At 60.9% G+C, this 13,645-nt stretch overlaps 2 protein-coding genes across 6 annotated transcripts; both read left to right on the plus strand.

The window, feature by feature from the left end:
• Positions 1 to 66: 66 nt before the first annotated feature.
• Positions 67 to 11,976, plus strand: ADAMTSL4 (ADAMTS like 4). 5 transcript variants are annotated; one of them, XM_012462591.2, is made up of 18 exons: positions 67 to 149; positions 2,775 to 2,879; positions 3,100 to 3,157; positions 3,459 to 3,814; positions 3,984 to 4,656; positions 4,902 to 5,004; positions 5,947 to 6,083; positions 7,192 to 7,396; positions 7,646 to 7,818; positions 7,962 to 8,073; positions 8,160 to 8,345; positions 8,507 to 8,636; positions 9,080 to 9,284; positions 9,608 to 9,784; positions 10,065 to 10,268; positions 10,388 to 10,567; positions 10,853 to 10,997; positions 11,148 to 11,976. In XM_012462591.2, the coding sequence occupies exons 2-18, from the start codon at positions 2,860 to 2,862 to the stop codon at positions 11,282 to 11,284; spliced, it is 3,201 nt and encodes a 1,066-aa protein (XP_012318014.2). In that variant the 5' UTR covers positions 67 to 149; positions 2,775 to 2,859; the 3' UTR covers positions 11,285 to 11,976. The 5 variants fall into 5 exon arrangements, with proteins under 5 accessions (XP_012318014.2, XP_012318016.2, XP_012318015.2 ...); XM_012462593.2 differs by having other exon boundaries at positions 10,946 to 10,997; XM_012462592.2 differs by lacking the exon at positions 67 to 149 and adding an exon at positions 344 to 548.
• Positions 557 to 1,716, plus strand: LOC105724208 (uncharacterized). The gene is given in 3 exon segments (XM_012462597.3): positions 557 to 1,105; positions 1,108 to 1,233; positions 1,236 to 1,716. Coding segments are annotated over 3 exon segments (756 nt in total). The 5' UTR covers positions 557 to 939; the 3' UTR covers positions 1,700 to 1,716.
• Positions 11,977 to 13,645: the final 1,669 nt, after the last annotated feature.

The following is a 13,645-nucleotide window of genomic DNA, read 5'->3' on the forward strand; positions in this document are numbered from 1 at the left end:
GGGGGCGGGCGAGGGGGCGGAGTCGCGGCTGAGGCGGCGGTGCCCGGAGCGCGGCTCAGGGGCCGCAGTGGCCGCCGCGGAGCGAGGCTGCCGGGAGAGAGCGCCCGGGCGCAGAAGGGTTAACAGGCCTCCGGGGGCGCGCAGAGCAGGTAGAGACCTCCCCGGGACCCCGGCCCCGGCCGCCCCTTCCCCGGGTCCCGTTAGACCAACGGCCCCGCGCGCCCGCGTCGCCCCTTCTCCCTGCGCTGTGCGGTCGCGCCCCTGCCACGACCCCGGCCCCAGCTCCGGTGGCCTCGGACATCTTCCAGCCCCTGGGGTCGAATTCCTGGGGAGGGGATCTGATCTCGTGGAACTCTGGCCCCATCACACGTGCGGGGAGTGAGCGAAAATTCCCCCTAAGTCACATAGTAAAGTTGGAAAACAACAGACCCACGACCTCCACGCGCGCCTGGAGCCTCCTGCCCTCCCCCCAGGACAGTGCTGTCTGAGGGTGTGCCCCGCATTGCACTCCTGGAGTTGGAGGAACAGGGTCGCCATGAGGGACGCAGGTGGGTGCCCTTGATGCAGCTCAGCCTGATGGCAGAAGAGGTTGACAGAAAAGAAAGTTGTTGGCGTGGCCTCCCGTACCCAGGAGTGGAGGGCTGCGTGAGGACCAGGGAATTGAGGCACTCAGACAGAAACACAGGGTCCAACCCTTCTTCAGAAGTGCCTGCCCCATGTCACAGAGGGGAGCCCTCGGGGTGAAGGGGTGAGCCCTCAACAGGTCTCGTTCTTTGGCCTTCACTGGGTAGTGTGGGGAGGTGTGGCCAGGCAAAGCCAACGTCTGTCCAGACCAGGATCTAGCCTGGCACCAGAGTGACCACCTCTGACCTCTCCTGTCCTTGTCCTGGGCCAGGAGTGACACCAGATGAGGGACATGGAAAGGGGTCAGAAGCACAAATGTGTGTCTGTTTCTGCAGAGGAGGGGGCATGGGCCCCTGCTGGGCTGCGCAGGGGAGGGTGGAGTGGGACTTTTCCAGAGAGGGAGCCAGGCCTGGCCCCGGCCCCGGGAGCTCACGTCACCCCCACCCCTCACTTCTCCAGGGAACTGCCAAAGCCAAACCCAGCTCGGACGGGATTATGTGTACTGCGTAGACCCGTGGAGAGGGGCGGCGAGAAGGAATCTGGGTGGCAGAGAGAAGCAGAGGCAGAGAGGGCATGGAGAGGGGTTGGCATCAGAGAAGGGGCAGGCAGTGAAATCACCCCATTTCTTCTTCCCTCAGCTGGAGTAAGAGTCAGGCAGAGGCTGAACACTTGGGTGGAACATGGGCCCTTCTCTGGAGACCCTGGCCTCCCCCATTCAGTCAGGGTGGAGATGCTGACCTCAGTGGCCAGCCCAGCCAGGGGAAGGAGTGGTCATCAGCAACCCCCTTCCCAACCCCAAGCCATTAGGCGGCTCTGGCTCAGCCACTCTGACCCCTCCCTCAAATTCCAAGCCCTGGGTCTCAGGGAGGGCAGTGGGGCTAAGCGAATGCTCCCAGGCACATTCCTACCCTTCTCTTGGTCATTCTTCACCCCAGAGCTGGCCCACCTCAGCAACATGAGGGCTCCCTGGATTCCTCTCCCGGGTGCCTTTCAGATCCAACAGAAACAGCTTTTTTTTTCCTGGAAAGCAGAACTAAGTGGGATGAGGAGCAGGGGTGGGAAGGACTCAAAGTGAGAAGGGGGCAAGGAGAGTCAGGCTTTGTGGCTGGGGAGGGTTCCAAGTCTCACTTCTCCAGTGTTCAAAGCTGGACTTCAGATGGACTTCCCGGCTCTTCAGAATGTGAGGCCTGAGGCTGCGGCGCAAGGCTGCACCTCTTCCTCCCGGTTCCCCAGCCTGTAGAGCTGCACAGGAAGCAAGCCCTCACTGAACCAACGCCAGATGCTGGCACCCGGTGGCGGGGGGGTGGGGGGCAGGTGTTACATCACGGCTTCTTCTCTAGAGATTAAACCATCAATCCACTTAGCTTATCCCTTGGCCAAAAAGCGTCTGAGATGTGCTTTCCGTAAGGAGCTTATCTAAGGAGGGAAGAGCAGGGCACAGAGATGGCTGGGGCAGGTCCTGATCCTGGAAGACCTAAGGAAGGGGCTTCTGGTGGCGCCTCAGAGAGGGTCTGCACATCCTCAATGGGGCCTTCATCCTCTGCTTTCTAGGTATCTCTGGGAGGGCAGGAGTGGGAACCGATGACAACCATTTTAGAAGGAGCCCTCTAGCTAGGCGTGTAACTCACACCTGTCATCCAGCACTTTGCGCTTGAGGCCAGGAGTTCGAGACCAGCCTGTGCAATTTAGCTGGATCCCGTCTCCACCAAAAAATACAAAAATTAGCTGGACGTTGGTGGTGCACGCCTGCAGTTCCAGCTACTCAGGACTGAGGAGGAAGGAGAGCCTGTGAGTTTGAGGCTGCAATGAGCTTTGATGGCACCACTGCACTCCAGCCTGGGTGACAGAGTGAGATCTCTATCTCAAAAAAAAAAAAAAAAGCCTTTTGTGTGTGCCTGAGCCAGCCTAGAAACAGTCCCTAGGTAGGACTTGGGGAGGAGCTAAGAACCCCCTACAGAGCCCAGGGGTGGGGACTGGGCCTTAATTGGAAGGCTGAGGTCAGCTCCCAGCCATGTAGCCTCTACAGATGGAAAAGGCAGGCATCCTCCTTGTTCCCATGCTGAGGCTCATAAAGGGATGGGCAAGTCTCACCCCCTCCTCCATCCTCTCTGGACGCTGGAGAGGTAACTGCCAGGCTTCTGTCCCTGCAGAGAGCACCCTCCACGCCCAGATGCCTGTGTAGTGTTTGTGACCAGTCTGCTCCTCCCTTGCCCTGGGGCAGCAGAGGGAGGAGTGATGGAGAACAGGGTGGGCAGGTGAGAGAAGGGGGTGCAGGGCGGGGCTGGGATGGCTCTCCCTGTCCCTGGAAGTGAGGGAAAGGGGACCACTGGGAGGGGCAGGGGAAGTGATGAATAACTTCTGCTTTCTGAGAAGTTGGTAGTCAGGATGTGGGGAGCCTGCCGGGGGCGGGGGGCGGTGTCGCAACACCCCCTCTGGCTCCAGTCTGCCGCCCCTCCCCTGGTCTTTGGTTTGCAGGCCCCGGCTGTGTCTGCTGCTGCTTCTGTCCCTGCCTCAGCTCTGCCTGGATCAGGAGGTGAGCTCTGGACAAGTGAGCAGCTGCAGCCTGCCTGCCGCCCTTTCATCTCCCCCTGGGCTCCCACCCCACCTCCCCAGGCCACGCCTCCATTGCCCACAGCCCACCTGCCTCCCCTGCCAACTCCCCACTTCCTTGCCTCACGACACCAAGAGGCCGAATTCTCATCCTCCCTCTGCTACTGAATGTGACCTTGGACTGGTAGCGACTCGCTGAGCCTCAGCCTTGCTCTAGTTGGAGGACAGATCTGGACAGTTCCCTCTAATCCTTCCAATTCTGTCTGACCTTTTTCTCTGCATAGATGTTGTCCGGACACTTGCTTCAGACACCCACAGAGGAGGGCCAGGGCCCCGAAGGTGTCTGGGGACCTTGGGTCCAGTGGGCATCTTGCTCCCAGTCCTGCGGGGTGGGGGTGCAGCGCCGGACCAGGACCTGTCAGCTCCCTACAGCGCAGCTCCGCCCAAGCCTGCCCCTCCCTCCCCGGCCCCCAAGACATCCAGAAGCCCTCCTCCCCCGGGGCCAGGGTCCCAGACCCCAGGCTTCTCCAGAAACCCTCCCCTTGTACAGGCCACAGTCTCAGGGAAGGGGTGGCCCACTTCGAGGTCCCGCTTCCCACCTAGGGAGAGAAGAGACCCAGGAGCTTCGAGGGGCCAGGAGGTGAGGCTTGGTTGGAAGAGGTGGGCCTCGGGCAAGGCGGGTGTGTGACATGAAGGAAAGGGGAGCACAGGTTGCTTCTGAGGGCTTGTCTTTGGTGCCAGGAAGTGAAGTGGGGACAAGGGTCAGAGGTGGTCAGAGCTGTGCCCCCACATCTGAAACACCTTCTCAGGTCCCGGCTTCGAGACCCCATCAAGCCGGGAATGTTCGGTTACGGGAGAGTGCCGTTTGCATTGCCACTGCACCGGAGCCGCAGGCATCCCCGGAGGCCACCCAGATCTGAGCTGAACCTGGTCTCTTCCAGAGGGGAAGAGCCCCTCCTGTCCCCGACTCCAAGAGCAGCATCATTCTCCGCCAACGGCAACCCCCAGACTGAGCTCCCTCTCCCAGGACTGTCTGCCCACACCCCATTCCCCCCAGCAGAACCTCTAAGCCCTGAAACTGCTGAGACAGAGGAGCCCCCCAGGACCAGGCCTGCCCTGGCCTCTGGCACAGAACTGCCCTCACCTACCCGCTCCTTAGGAGAAAGTAGCTTCTTCCATGCATCCCCTCAGCCCCAAAGACCAAGTTCCCAGGGTTGGGCCGGTCCCCAGGTAGCAGGAAGACGCCCGGATCCTTTCCCTTCAGTCCCTCGGGGCCGAGGCCAGCAGGGCCAAGGGCCTTGGAGAACGGCGGGGACTCCTCACGGGCCTCACCTGGAGCCTGACCCTCGGCACTGGGATGGCTGGCTGCCCCTGCTGACCGACGGCCCCCACACCAGCTCCCTCTGGAGTCTCTTTGCTCCCAGTAGCCCTATCCCAAGATGTTCTGGTGAGAGTGAGCAGCTGAGAGCCTGCAGCCAAGCGGTGAGCCTCCCTGGACCTCCTCTCCCCACCTCGGCCTCCAGTGCGGGCCTCCCCACCCTGAAGCTGGGTCCTCAGCTTGTCTGCTGGGCACCTGAGGGAGAAGGGCCTTGGCGTCTGACCACATCAGGGCAGGGGCCTTGGAGCTCTTCCACTGGCCTGAGCCTCCTGCCTGCTCCCCAGGGTCAGCCCTGACCCTACTCCCATTTTGCTCCCCAGCTCTGACTCCTTTGTACCCCCCACTGCAGCCCTGCCCCCCCGAGCAGCCAGACCCCCGGGCCCTGCAGTGCGCGGCCTTTGACTCCCAGGAATTCATGGGCCAGCTGTACCAGTGGGAGCCCTTCACTGAAGGTGAGGTGTCTTGCCCACCCTGGGCAGTGGTGGCTTGGAATTAGGGATGAGGGGAGAGGAGACCCCTGCTTACTCCCAGCCCGGAATGACTGCCAGCCCCTCTGCTTCCCCTGCGGGCCGTGCCTTCTTTCTTCTCCCTGGGGCTGGGTCAGGAGACAGCACAGGTGGTGAATGTTCTGCAGAGGGGTTGGGCTGGGAGGAAGAGGTGTGGGAGGCACACTTTGTCCGACTCCTCTGGGAAGGCCATCACCGGAATTAGGGTGGCTGTGACACAGGAGGGCCGTGATAGCCGGGTGGGGGTGTGCTGCGCATCCTGGGCGCTACATATCAGTTGCTCCTGGGTTACCATCCATCATCCATTTCATTTTTGGCCTATGTTCTTTTTTTTCTTTTTTTTGAGACCGTGTCTCTCTCTGTTGCCCAGGCTGGAGTGCAGTGGTGCGATCTTGGCTCACTGCAACCACAGCCTCCCAGGTTCAAGGGATTCTTCTGCCTCAGCCTCCTGAGTAGCTGGGCCTACAGGTGTGTGCCACCACGCCCAGCTAATTTTTGTATTTTTTTTTTGGTAGAGACAGGTTTCACCATATTACCCAGGCTGGTCTTGAACTCCTGACTTTGTGACCCACTCGGCTTAGCCTCCCAAAGTGCTGTGATGACAGGTGTGAGCCACGGCACCTGGCAGGCCTGTGTTAATTTGGCACCAAAAGCGCTCATGAGCTCTGAACACACAGAATCATGGGCGTCAGGGATGCTTCTCTCTGTTCAGAGCCCCCTTGATGGTCTTGGTGGCCTCGATTGACCTGACCACCTTCTCAGCTTGTGCAGTTGTCACATTCCCTCCATCCACAGTGACCTGGGCAACCTCAGGGCGCCCCCCGGAGCCTCTCTCAGCTAACCTCCCACCAGGGAGCCCACTAACCACCCTTCTACCCTGTCCCTTAGTCCAGGGCTCCCAGCGCTGTGAACTGAACTGCCGGCCCCGTGGCTTCCGCTTCTATGTCCGTCACACCGAAAAGGTCCAGGATGGGACCCTGTGTCAGCCTGGGGCCCCTGACATCTGTGTGGCCGGACGCTGTCTGGTGAGGGAAGACAGAGTGCGTGTGCGTGCACACACACACACACGCATATGCACACAGACACACATGCATATGTGCACACACACAGATATGCATATGCACATATAGATACACATGTATATGCAGACATGCACACACATGCACAGATAGACATGCACATGCATACACACACATATGCACACAGATACACATGCATATGCAGACATGCACACACGCACATGCACATAGACACGCACATATGCACAGACATGCACACACACACATATGCATATGCAGACATGCACACACGCACATGCACGAGCACACAGATACACGCACATATGCAGACATTCACACATGCACATGCACAGATACACCCACATATGCACAGACATGCACACACACGCATATGCACACAGATACACATGCATATGCACAGACATGCACACATGCACATACACAGATACACATATGCACATAGAAGTGCACACACACAGATACACATGCATATGCACAAACATGCACAACATGCATATGCACACAGACACACGCACATATGCACATACACGGAGATACACATGCATATGCACAGACATGCACACACGCATATGCACGCACAGATACACATATGCACAGATGTGCACATGCAGATACACACACATAGGCCCACACACAAATGCATATGCACACAGACATGTGCACACACACGTACACACAGATACAAATGCATATGCACACACACATATATACAGACACACATACATGCAGACGCACACACAAATGCACACACATGCATATGCACACACCCCCGTATGCATCCGCATGTACACACACATGCATGAACACACGCACACACGCATATTTGCACAGTCTCATTCATCAACCCAGCAACAGAACACCAGACTCAGATCACTAAGGGAGAATTCTCACCTGCCAAGCTGGGCTGAACAGAGCCGGAAGGATCTGATTGGGCACCTGTCTGCGTCCCTGGGTCTGGCTGGGGACAGTGGGGCTGTTTTTGTGCTCTCACTGTGGCACAAAGAGCAGGGTAGTGAGCTCTCCCAAGGGGCCCGGGGTGGGCCGAGGTGGTGTCTGGCTTTCTGTGGCCGCTGCCTCACCTCACTCTCTCCAGAGCCCCGGCTGTGATGGAATCCTTGGCTCTGGCAGGCGTCCTGATGGCTGTGGAGTCTGTGGGGGTGATGATTCTACCTGTCGCCTTGTTTCGGGGAACCTCACTGACCGAGGGGGCCCCCTGGGCTATCAGAAGATACTGTGGATTCCAGCAGGAGCCTCACAGCTCCAGATTGCCCAGCTCCGGCCCAGTTCCAACTACTTGGGTGAGCACCCAGCTGCCTCCCCTGCACTCCCGTCTCTGTTCTGCTCTCTGTACCCCCACTCAGCACAGCGAGCAAGCCAAACAGAGAAGTCCAGGGCCCTGCCCCTCCCTCGTGGAAGGAGTGAGGAAGCTAAGAGGGCTTGGGGAGACCTTAGGTTCTGTTGGGAGCTTCTATAGGCTCGGGCTGCAGCGGGGAAGAGGAAGGTATTACCACCCTGGAATTTCCTGATCTCTCACCTCTGACCTACAGCACTTCGTGGCCCCGGGGGCCAGTCCATCATCAATGGGAACTGGGCCGTGGATCCCCCTGGGTCCTACAGGGCCGGCGGGACTGTCTTTCAATATAACCGTCCTCCGCGGGAGGAGGGCAAAGGGGAGAGTCTGTTGGCTGAAGGCCCCACCACCCAGCCTCTGGATGTCTATGTGAGCCTGGGGCCGGGGGCAGCTGGATGCTGGGGAGGGAGGCTATTCCCTCTAAGGGCAGAGCTGTGGGTGTCAAGATGGGAGAGAGAGCTGGTGGCATCCCCCTCTGGCCATCCCCAAACATTCATATCTTCTCTTCTCAGATGATCTTTCAGGAGGAAAACCCAGGCGTTTTTTATCAGTATGTCATCTCTTCACCTCCTCCAATCCTTGAGAACCCCACCCCAGAGCCCCCTGTCCCCCAGCTTCAGCCCGGTAAGACTCTGACCCCTGCACCTGGAAGAAGGAGGCAGAGGGTTCGGGGCAGTGGGGTGGCATCTGATTCTCCTGCTCCCCTGCAGAGATTCTGAGGGTGGAGCCCCCACTAGCTCCAGCGCCCCGCCCAGCCCGTACCCCAGGAACCCTTCAGCGTCAGGTGCGGATACCCCAGATGCCCGCCCAGCCCCATCCCAGGACACCCATGGGGTCTCCAGCTGCATACTGGAAACGAGTGGGATACTCCGCGTGCTCAGCGTCCTGCGGGAAAGGTGAGACCCGAAGTCCTTTCCTCGCACCTCAGCCAAACCCCCACCTGACACTCCTGATCCCACATCCCGGATTGTGGGGCCATGCCCACCCCTGCATCTGGGACGCCACTAAGCCTGGGCTCCAGCCTCCTGCCTCCCCGGCTGCCTTCTCACCCACGCAGGTGTCTGGCGCCCCATCTTCCTCTGCATCTCCCGTGAGTCGGGAGAGGAACTGAATGAACGCAGCTGCGCCACGGGTGCCAGGCCCCCAGCCTCCCCTGAACCTTGCCACGGCCCCCCGTGCCCCTCATAGTGAGTATGGCCCACGGGGAGGGTTAGGGTACTGGAAACACAGTGGTTGCCCCCACAATCTTACCTGAACTCTGCACTCAATGTGACATCTCCTGGCTGCAGAGACATTAGATTAGAAAGGCAGGCATTCTGTAGGCAGCAAGAAAGCCACAGCAGCCTGAGCCCCCACAGGAACCCAGACTCCAAACGCCAAATGTGCCCACTCTCCTCCGAGGCCCCACACGTCCAGAGTGTCTTTGTCTCCCCCTCTGGGGCAGCCCCACACGTCTCACCTGTCTCCTCCTCTTCCCTGCCCTGCTGGTGCCCGTCTCCCCGCCGGGGCAGCCCCACACACCTCACCTGTCTCCTCCTCTTCCCTGCCCTGCTGGTGCCCGTCTCCCCGCTGGGGCAGCCCCACACGTCTCATCTGTCTCCTCCTCTTCCCTGCCTGCTCGTGCCCGCAGCTGGGAGGCTGGCGAGTGGACATCCTGCAGCCGCTCCTGTGGCCCTGGCACCCAGCACCGCCAGCTACAGTGCCGGCAGGAGTTTGGCGGGGGTGGCTCCTCGGTGCCCCCAGAGCGCTGTGGACATCTCCCCCGACCCAACATCACCCAGTCTTGCCAGCTGCGCCTCTGTGGCCATTGGGAAGTTGGCTCTCCCTGGAGCCAGGTCAGTGTGCTGGGCAGGAAGGGGCTGGGAAGGGGAATGGGCACCGGGGAGCAAGAGCAGAGGCTTTCCAGCTACTTTTTCATCAGCAGAAACTATTTACAAACAGGGTTTCCTATGGAACCCCAATATAGAAGTCAGATAAGGGACTGAACCAGGGATTGGGGGCCCAGGGCCCCGGGGCTCAGCCTCCTCCTTAGCCCACGAAGCCATGTGACTGCTGGGCTGGGGGTGGAAGGCAGAGCCCGGTTCTGAAGCCCTAGAGCTGGAGGCTGGATGAGAAGCCCTGGGAAGCCCAGCTCCCCGGATTCCCCTCGCCCCCTCAGTGCTCCGTGCGCTGCGGCCGGGGCCAGAGAAGCCGGCAGGTTCGCTGTGTGGGGAACACCGGTGATGAAGTGAGCAAGCAGGAGTGTGCGTCAGGCCCCCCGCAGCCCCCCAGCAGAGAGGCCTGTGACATGGGGCCCTGTACCACGGCCTGGTTCCACAGCGACTGGAGCTCCAAGGTGAGCCCCTAACCCCCTAGCCATGTCTTGCCTCCTGGGTGGCCATGCCCAGGACACCCTCGGCCTTTCTAGCACAGCTCCAACTTACGCGAGGGGCCTGGCTAGGGTTCCCCGACAGGCCTGGTACCCGGGGCCCGGCTGGGACTCCCCGACAGGCCTGGTACCCAGGGACGTTCCCTACCACCCAGATTCAGACCCAGGATGTGTCCCTCCCAGCCCCCATCCTGTCCCCTGTGCCAGTCACAGCAGGGCCCTCACACGTAACTCTCCTCCTCTGCAGTGCTCAGCTGAGTGTGGAACAGGAATCCAGAGGCGCTCTGTGGTCTGCCTCGGGAGCGGGGCAGCCCACGGGGTGGGCCAGGGTGAAGCAGGAGCAGGAACTGAGCAGAGCTGTCCACCAGGAAGCCGCCCCCCTGACATGCGCGCCTGCAGCCTGGGGCCATGTGAGAGGACGTGGCGCTGGTACACGGGGCCCTGGGGTGAGGTGAGCTGAGCGTCTGCTGAGGGCAGGAAGGGGGTGCCAGTCCTGAGGGGATTCCCTGCGGGCACTTGGGGCGCCCTCTGTCCTCCCCTCCCCTTATTACCCTGCCCTCCCCCACCCAGTGCTCCTCCGAATGCGGCTCCGGCACACAGCGGAGAGACATCATCTGTGTGTCCAAACTGGGGACGGAGTTCAACGTGACTTCTCTGAGCAACTGTTCCCACCTGCCCAGGCCCCCTTCCCTGCAGCCCTGTCAAGGGCAGGCCTGCCAGGACCGATGGTTTTCCACACCCTGGAGCCCGGTGAGTGCCTGGCTGCCCTGCTCTGCTCAGCCTGGGCCCCCAGGGGAGGGGTGCTCCTTTCGCTGTGCCCCTCCAGGTCTCTCTGTGCCCCACGATAAGAGCCAAGCTTTACCACTGTCCCATTTCTTGTCGACCTGGAGGACAGATGGGCCCTCTCCATCTGGGATTTCACAATGTCCTAGAAGGGTCCCCACCACCAGCTTTTGGGGAGGGAGGTGCCAGCCGGGGGTTAAGGAGCATCCCGGGCCTGGCAAAGGTCTGATAGGACAGCCGGGGTCGCCCCAGTGTTCTCGCTCCTGCCAGGGGGGACAGCAGACGCGGGAGGTCCAGTGCCTGAGCGCCAACCAGACCCTCAGCACCCGGTGCCCTTCTCACCAGAGGCCCTCCAGGAAGCGCACCTGTAACAGCCAACCCTGCAGCCAGCACCCTGGTAAAGCGACCCCTCTCCCCAACCCCCAATAGAGTGGATTAGCTGAAGTACGGGAGGAGATGAGAAAGGACCAGTGGGAATGGGCAGCACACCTTCAGACGGGTGGGTCCTGGTGACAGTCTTGTTCCCACTGGCCTCCTCTGTCCCCAGACGATCAATGCAAGGACAGCTCTCCACATTGCCCCCTGGTGGTACAGGCCCGGCTCTGCGTCTACCCCTACTACACGGCCACCTGCTGCCGCTCTTGCGCACATGTCCAGGAGCGGTCTCCCCAGGAGCCCTCCTGAAAGGGGTCCGGGGCACCCTCATGGTTTTCTATGCCACCATCGGTCACCCATTGATCGGCCCACTCTGAACCCCCTGGCTCTCCAGCCTGTCCCAGTCTCAGCAGGAATGTCCTCCAGGTGATGGGGGGGGTGGCGAGGTGACAGTGGCTTTCAGGGCTGTGGTCGGGCCTGTGTGGTGGTGTGATGGGTGTGTGCAAACGCCCCAGGTGTGCATCTGGGACTGCGTGGATGTGTGTGTGCTCAAACGTGTATCACTTTTCAATAAGAAGTTACACAGACTGAGGAGGACAAGACCTGTTTCCCTGAGACTCCTAGGCGGAGAGGATCTGCAGTTCCTTGCTAATCTGGGCTGCTTAGAGGGTGGTCCCACCAACGCCAGTTCTGTGCTCTAAGCCTCATTGCTCATGTTCAGGCCTCACATCTTCTAAACCGCTCTGAGTCTCTGACCCCTTCTCGTTTGCCTAGTATCCCTGCCCCTGCCTCCCTGCTTAGCTAGGGCTGGGGTCAGCCACTGCCAATCCTGCCTTACCCGGGAGACTGCCTCTCCAGAGCAAGGCCCAGCTGGGCAGAGGGTGGAAAAGAGAAATGTGAGCATGAGACCCCAGCCCCAGGCCCCACGCCCTGCCTCCTGAAATGGTTCCCACCCAGAACTAATTTATTTTTTATTAAAGATGGTTATGACAAATGAGAAACGGGCTCTTCCTTGTCGGGCTGCGGGCCCCTCAGCAGTGTGAAGGCAGAAGGTAGCGGGGGCAGGGGAACAGCATCAGAGCCCAGGAGGAGAGTTTTGGGCCACAGGAACCCCGCCAGCCCCAGGCCCTGCAGGCTGGTCATGGGCCACTAGAGGGCACCAGTGCTCCCAGCCGAGGTGTGTGGGGCGCTGGGCCTCCGGGTTGCGCGGCCGCCGTGCGCTTCTTGGTGGGCCGAATCTCTCTCCGGGAAGTCTCGCCTTTCCACCAGGGCCTGAGCGAAGGGCAGCTGGCTTGCCGAAGCGCTTTTTTCCCCTTCCTCTGGCCCTGCCTCTGTCCCCATTTCTGCCGTCCGCATTGCCCTACGCTCCGGTGCTTCTCCTTCCTGTCCCGAACCCTTCCCTGGAGGAGGAGCCGGCCGGGGCGGGGGGCGAGGAGCGGGCAGCACGGGTTGTTCTGCCAAAGCCACATTCCTCAGCGATGGCTCAGCCCGGCCTCCTCCCTCCCCCTCCCACTCGCTTCTCTTAAGGTAGAGAAGTTGCTAGAGGCGGCCGGAGGGGGGCAGGCCTTTGCCATCACGTCGACTCCCTGACCCCGGCCCTTCGGAGGCTGAGGCCGAGTCTCCTGGAAGCCGGGCTGCCCGGAGGGGCGGTGCCGCAGGAGCAGCCCCGCAGAGCACGGCCGGGAACGCGGGCCTGCGGAAGCCGGGAACTCGCTGGCTGCTGCCCTCCGAGCACACCTGGACCCCGTGGCGGGCGACGGTGTTGCTCCAGGCGGCAGCATCTTCCCGCTGCTTAGGGGCTCGGTCTTGCGCTGGGTTGAAAGTGGCTGAGAAGGGAGAATTTGGACATTTAGGAGGAGAGCGAGTGGGGAAGGGGGCAAAAGGGAATGGAGGAGAAGGAAGATGAAATTGACGTGAGCCCAGGGCAGGGAGCGAGGAAAGGGGGCTACAAGGAACGCCCAGTCCCAGAGTCTCCGCCGGGCCTAAAGAGGCGTCAGCGGGGAATCACAGAGGTGGCGGGGGCCAGGGAAACCGGACCCGAGCCCGCCCAGTAGGTGTAGAAGGCCGAAGGCGCAGTCCTGAGACCCAGGGAGGGGTAGGGTGGAGGCTGCGGCCCTCCCAGCGATTCCTGGAAGCCCGGAGCTGGGCGGCGCCGACTCAGCTGACTTCCCCGAAGCTCCCCTCCCTCTGCTCAGGGCTGTTGCTGGGCAGGTTTGGCGTTTGGCCTGAGCCTGAGAACCAATCGCAGGTGGAGGTGCCGTCGCAGCCCCTCGCAGGGCTCCCCGGCTTCAGCACACCCTTTCTGTTTTTGCCAGCCCCTGAGCTCCCCCTCGGCCTCCAGCCGCTGTCCTCTCAGGAGGTGGGCTCTCCTCTGGGGGTCTGTCCCCTTTCCCCTCTTATTTTAGAGCTGGGACTCAGTGCAGTCCCTTAGAATTCCTTCCTCTGGTCACTGAGGTCAGTATGGGGTCAATGTGGAAGTTCTCAGGAAGGAGAACCTGACCTCCAGCAACCCCTTTTCCTGGCCCCCTAGAGGGGAGTAGTGTGGCCACACACCTCTTCGCTGACCTCTGAAACCCTCTGGAGGGACTTGGGAGAGCAGAAGCTGCAGCCCGAGGGCAGAGAGATGTGAGGAGGGCCCCTAGGTCTGGTGTACTAGGGGACTTTTAGGGA

This window comes from Aotus nancymaae, unplaced genomic scaffold (assembly GCF_030222135.1).
Source record: "Aotus nancymaae isolate 86718 unplaced genomic scaffold, 86718_ANA_hifiasm-v0.15.2.pri h1tg000108l, whole genome shotgun sequence".
Lineage (NCBI taxonomy): Eukaryota > Metazoa > Chordata > Mammalia > Primates > Aotidae > Aotus > Aotus nancymaae.

What these genes read in the sequence shown, in the direction of transcription:
- ADAMTSL4 (XM_012462591.2), top strand. Translation starts at nt 2,860, where the DNA reads ATGGAGAACAGGGTGGGCAG. An exon ending in TGAGAGCCTGCAGCCAAGCG is followed by an intron (nt 4,657 to 4,901) that starts GTGAGCCTCCCT and finishes CCCCCACTGCAG; the next exon opens with CCCTGCCCCCCCGAGCAGCC. An exon ending in CCCAGCCTCTGGATGTCTAT is followed by an intron (nt 7,819 to 7,961) that starts GTGAGCCTGGGG and finishes TTCTCTTCTCAG; the next exon opens with ATGATCTTTCAGGAGGAAAA.